The sequence below is a fragment of the Triticum urartu genome, chromosome 2 (assembly GCF_003073215.2).
Source record: "Triticum urartu cultivar G1812 chromosome 2, Tu2.1, whole genome shotgun sequence".
Classification (NCBI taxonomy): Eukaryota; Viridiplantae; Streptophyta; class Magnoliopsida; order Poales; family Poaceae; genus Triticum; species Triticum urartu.
In genome coordinates this window covers 719,068,771-719,074,424 of record NC_053023.1, presented here as the reverse complement: position 1 = coordinate 719,074,424, position 5,654 = coordinate 719,068,771, and the positions used below count along the sequence as shown (strand labels likewise).

Sequence of the window (5,654 nt, the reverse complement as noted above, 5' to 3'; positions counted from 1 at the left end):
AAACATGAGATCCATTTATACCTGGATATATGAGAATCAGTAGCTAATGTGTAATACTCCCTCTCAAGTCTCAACCTTAATATAACTTTGTACTAAAATTCGTATAAAATGAAGATATTTATTTTGACACGGAAGAAGCACATGATTTGTCACGTATGAAAGCGTACACCGGTACACGAGGAGTAATATGTCAGGTTAAGTGGCGATTGCTAGCCCACGTGATTAAGCATAGTAGCCACGTACACCGGGATAAATGCCCACGCCTATCTAGCTCTATAAAAGCTAGTGCTAGCTCCAGTAGACCTCTACACGAAAACAACCCACATCAGGCATAAGCAGTGAGTGAGTGCAGCGACCTTCGATCAGCTATATCCTGCATCGATCTGGTCATGGCTGTAGCAATGCTCCCGAGGCTCGTTGCTGTGGCGGCGCTCGTCGCGCTGATATGTGCTGTTGCTGTGGGCCAGGTACCCGCACCTGCCGTCGGCGGTGCGCCGGTGTGCGACTTGGTCGATCAGGACGTCGTGAATGCGTGCTTCAAGAGCTTTGGAGAAGGTATGAAAAATGCCATTGCAGACAGGCGTTTTTCGGGGGGTAAGGTCATTAAGGTTGGAGTGGACTGCTGCATAGCCTTTGGAGGCCACTCGTGCCTCTGCAAGATGAAGATGGCGTGGAAGGCTCAGGGCAAAAGTGCCCAGAATAATGTGCAATGCGTCAGGGAAAAGGCATGTTAGTGACTAGTGAGCGTGTCATGCATGCAAGACCTCTAGTTCGTTGGATATGTATGTTTCTTGCATGTTGGTTTCAAGCGGTCGATGTCCACCCGCTCCTTGTTTGCTTTTATTTTCTTGTGTGTGTCATGTGAGTTTGTTCTGTTTTTCTACGTATGTGAGCGTTGATCGGTCACTTGTGTCTTTTTAGTTTGTACCAATCAAAAATAATTGTGTGTGGAATTTCTTGTTTCATCCTGTTTTGTTTGTATATTATTAACAAAAGGCCCGTGCGTTGCAACGGGAGAAAAAAAACATTGTATGTCCAGATAGCTCAATAAGCATGTCTCAAGACCATTCATAGGTCCATGTCCTCTATTTGAACACTATGGCTCATTAGTGTCGCCACTTTTCATCCTCTTTCCATTCTTGTTTGGCAAGATCATGAGCGATGCACAAAAATCCTCTATCATAGGTTAATATAATAGGAAGACCATTAGTATTGCATAATGATCCTCTATCATGGGGTAATATAATAGGAAGATTATGAGTGTGACACAAAGATCTTCTACTCTAGGTTAATATAATAGGAAAAAATGAGAACATTTTGTGAGCCAAATACTCCAAGTCCGACTCCTCCTTCGTCGGTGACGCGCATCAGTTGGTCGAGTGAGCGGGGTCATGCACAATGATAGATAGATTTTTTGGAAAAATATTTGAGCCATTTATGGTTTGGCCCCGAGTCCATTAGCGACAAAAAAGTGTCATGTTTTTTGGCAAAAAACGTCATGAGCTGATCGAGGCTGGAGTCTTTGGACATTAGCAAGGCCAGCGTCATGCTTTCTTTCGTTTTGTATTTGACACGATGTCGTCCAGCTGCCGAGGATAATGTTTCAACAAGACTGCATGGCAGTACCTTTGTTTTCGCTACACATCAGCTGCTTCCATGCGCCCCCTATATAAGCCTCATTGTAGGCGTCTCAAGTCATTGTTGTGCATCTTGTATGTGCAGCATATCGCAATCTTATTTCCATAGCTCACTGTTTGTTTCCAATGGAGGCTGGTTGATGTTACAGAGAATTATGGAACGTATATAAACTGATGGGTGCATATTTATCATAGCGATGTGGAACTATTTTAAAAAAAACACATCCAAGTATCATCACGGCTGTACGATAGCCTAATTTTGTTGCAGCCTGAGTTGTAGTCCCACCGACGTCCTCCTTTTTTTTCTTTAGCACAGCTCATTATTTTTTGCTTTCTTTGGAAATCAAAACCTGGCACCAGCCCATAACGTGCGCAGCTATTGAACTAAACCTCATTTAACAAAGGAACTACTTTTAAACAAATAACTGAGCTAGCCCAGTTGGTCGTGTCACATAGTGCTTGATGTGTGGGCAAAAAAAAATCGAAACTCAATAAATGATAATATAGGTGAACGGATTAAAAAAATAAGAGAAACGCATCTTGCTTTAGTAGTAGGTATTAACATTAGAGTGTTCTTTTACATGAACAACTGGACAACTTTTTTCCTTGTTAGGCTCGGATGATTTGATTGCCCATGAGCACACAGGGGTCGCTCATCCAGACCCTGCTCTTGATTAGACTTTATGAATATTTAAATTGCATGAACTTTTTTAGCGTTTTTATGAACATTTTTTATAATCATGTGAACATTTCCAATAGTTATGAACATTTTATTCAGTGGCACAACTACTTTTTTAATAAGGTATGATCTTTTATAAAAATTGCGCAAACAAATAATTACATTTCATGAACATTTTTAAAAACAATTCATGAACATATTTTTAAACATGTGAACAGTTTTTCAATGTCATAACATTTTGTAAACGTGTGAACATTTTTTAAGTTATGTGAATATTTTAAAAAATATTTTTTAGATGTCCTGAACATTGATTAAAAATTGCGCAAACAAATATTTACATTGCATGCACATTTTAAAAACATATCTTAACTGGTTTTTGAAACGTGTGGACATTTTGTTAAATGAAATGAACTTTTTGTAAATGTTATGAATATTTTTATAAATTTGCAAAAAAAAGGTAGTCCGTGAAAACATTGTGAACAATTTTGTTAATACATATTGGCTATTTTTAGTGAAGCATTTTTATAATAGTTCAAGAAATAGCAAAAAAAAAAAAAAGGAAAAATGTGCGTGAAAACAAAGTGTAAGACAAGAAAAGTAATAAAAAGAGTCAATTACACTGGTGGTGCTAGAACTTGGCGTAATTGGTCACTTTAGTACTAGAACTTGTGGTGTACATCGAAGTGGTGCAAAAACTTGGCTCGGGCGTGCAAATACGGTGTTACTCGTGTTTGTATACGCCAGCGACGATGATGAGGCATGCCAGCCTGGCGTAGGGCCCGCTGTCCGTGAGGACAGGGCGGGTGGCGCGTTCCTTTTGCAAAAAAAGAAAACCTTGGATTTTTTTTCTCACGTAAAAGCCACTTTCACGTGTATAGTAATTTGCATGTATGACATCTGGTGGGTCCAACGTGTCAGCAAAATATCACAAATATATAATAGAATGAAAAATAGGCCATAGTGAATCCGAACTAGTGTTCTCGGTCTAACAAGCGTCCGCGGCTAGCCAACATACAAAGATATCATTTGATGTTTTTTAGAGGGAAAGGGCCTACGCCCAGTTCCATTTTCATAGAAAACGAAACCAACAATATCAGTTATTACAGCACTCGAGGGTGGATAAAGGTATCAACCCCGGCACAATCCTAAAGGAAATACACAAATAAAAAACAACTAAACCCAACAGACCATACACAGGGGCCTGTTCTTACCCTACGACAGACACATACGTGTGCCACAACCTGGGAAACTCAACAAAAACAACCTACACTAGCAGCTCCAGCGCCAAGTCGTCTTCCTTTCCACCTCTGCGTGCTAGCCTTGTCCTGTACTTAGCCCACAGCTCCTGTTTTATCAGCCTGGCCCTGGTCAGAGTAACGGCGGAGGATTTGATTTCTTGCAGCATTCCATAAGGACGTCATGCTCGTCACCAATTTCTCTCTTGCGCTTCCCACACACAGGATCTGCCACTGATGACAAAAGGTCGCAATCTTCCTCGGGATAACCTGTAGACCAAGCCAAGATTTACCATTAAAACACATATCGTTTCTGCACTTCCAGATAGCCCCGAGAGTGGCAGCATTGATCAGATTATTGGTCTGGTTACGATCCTCATGAGCCCACATAGTAGCAACTGCCTCATATGCGGCTTTCCCATTCCTATCAGTTAAACTGTAAATAATCTTCCAAATCTCCTGGGCCACCACACACTCAAAAAATTCATGGTTAATGGACTCCATATCACAGCAAAACAAATAGGATTTGTCTTCAACATTTTGTCTCTTACTCAAATTATCTCTAGTGAGCAGTTTGTTGTGAGAAATCAGCCATAGGCAAATATGGATCCTAGGAGGGACATGTACCTTCCACATATCAGGGATGTGAACAGGCACAATCCCTCCAAAGTTAACAAAAGTATACATGGATCTAACAGAATAAGCACCATTAGATTCAAATTTCCACACCATAGCATCTTCCTCATCAGAGAAACAAATAGATTGAGCTATGCTAATAAGATCATACCACATGAGACCCAACCTATGATCTACGCATCTCCTGAAGGTTATATATCTTCAAATTATTCCCATCCCAAACATCAGCAATAGTGATGTTATGTTCATTGGCAATACAATAAAGCTCCTAAAACTGGATGGCAAGGCTAGAGTTACCAAACCATTGGTCTTCCTAGAATTTGATCTTCACACCATTACCCACATTCCAGGAATAGCCTACCTTGGCAGCTTTAGCAGCCCATAGGACTCCTTTCCAAAAAGGAGAGGAGTTAACCCCAGGACAAGAGAAAATGTTGGGGGCTTTGGTACTATATTTATAATCTACAATCTGCTTCCAAATCTTGCAATCTCCCAATTGGTATTTATACAACCAGGAAGCCAGAAGGCTAAGATTCATATCAACAAGATTAGTTATACCCAACCCACCAAACTCTTTTTTCTGGGCAACCAAACCCCAATTGTCAAGGTGATATTTATGATGTCCCTCATAGTTGTCCCAGAAATAATGAGCCATCTGTGAGTTAATCAAATTGACAGCCCACTTGGGGAATTTGATCATACTCATCAAGTAAGAAGGGATGCTAGCTAAACAATACTGAACTAGGACTAGCTTCTTGTCATACCCTAACAGTCTACCTCTCCACCCAGTAGCTCTCTTGAGGACTTTATTATCAACCAAAGGTTGCAGATCCTCCCATCTAATTTTGGAATGGTGAAGAGGGAAACCAAGATATTTTATAGGGAAAGAGCCAAGGCCACAAGATAAGGCCTGTGCCACACAGTTGGCCTCATCCTCCCCAACATTAATAGGGACAAGATCACACTTATGAAAGTTGATTCTCATCCCTGACATCTGCTTAAAGCAGGAGAGGAGCCATTTCAGATTTTTAGCATTATCTACCTTGTTACCAGGAAAAGCAAAGTGTCATCTGCATATTGCAGACTAACAACCCCTTGAGGGAAGACCTCAGTCATCATCCCCGATATCAACCCAGCTTTGACTGCTTTAATAAGCATTTTACTGAACACATCAGCAACCAAATTAAACAACAGGGAGAGGCAGGGTCACCTTGCCTAACCCCTTTAGAGGTCTCAAAGAACTCACTACTACAATCATTAATCCTAACCCCTACGTATCCCCTATATAGGAGGGATTCAACCTTCTTCATCCACTTTTGGCTAAAGACCCTATGATACAACATCCTAATAAGAAATTCTTTACTCACTTTATCATAAGCTTTCTCATAGTCTAGCTTAAAGACAAATCCTTCCTTCTTATTAACCACAACATCATGAATAATTTCATGAGCAGACACCACACTCTCA

The 5,654-nt window shown here is 40.6% G+C and overlaps 1 protein-coding gene across 1 annotated transcript; it reads left to right on the top strand.

The window, feature by feature from the left end:
• Positions 1–305: 305 nt before the first annotated feature.
• LOC125534336 lies at positions 306–963 on the top strand. The gene has a single exon (XM_048697587.1). The coding sequence runs from the start codon at positions 390–392 to the stop codon at positions 732–734; it is 345 nt and encodes a 114-aa protein (XP_048553544.1). The 5' UTR covers positions 306–389; the 3' UTR covers positions 735–963.
• The last annotated feature ends 4,691 nt before the right edge of the window (positions 964–5,654 follow it).

Excerpts from the sequence above, each read along its gene's own strand:
- LOC125534336 (XM_048697587.1), top strand. The coding sequence starts at position 390 with ATGGCTGTAGCAATGCTCCCGAGGCTCGTTGCTGTGGCGGCGCTCGTC.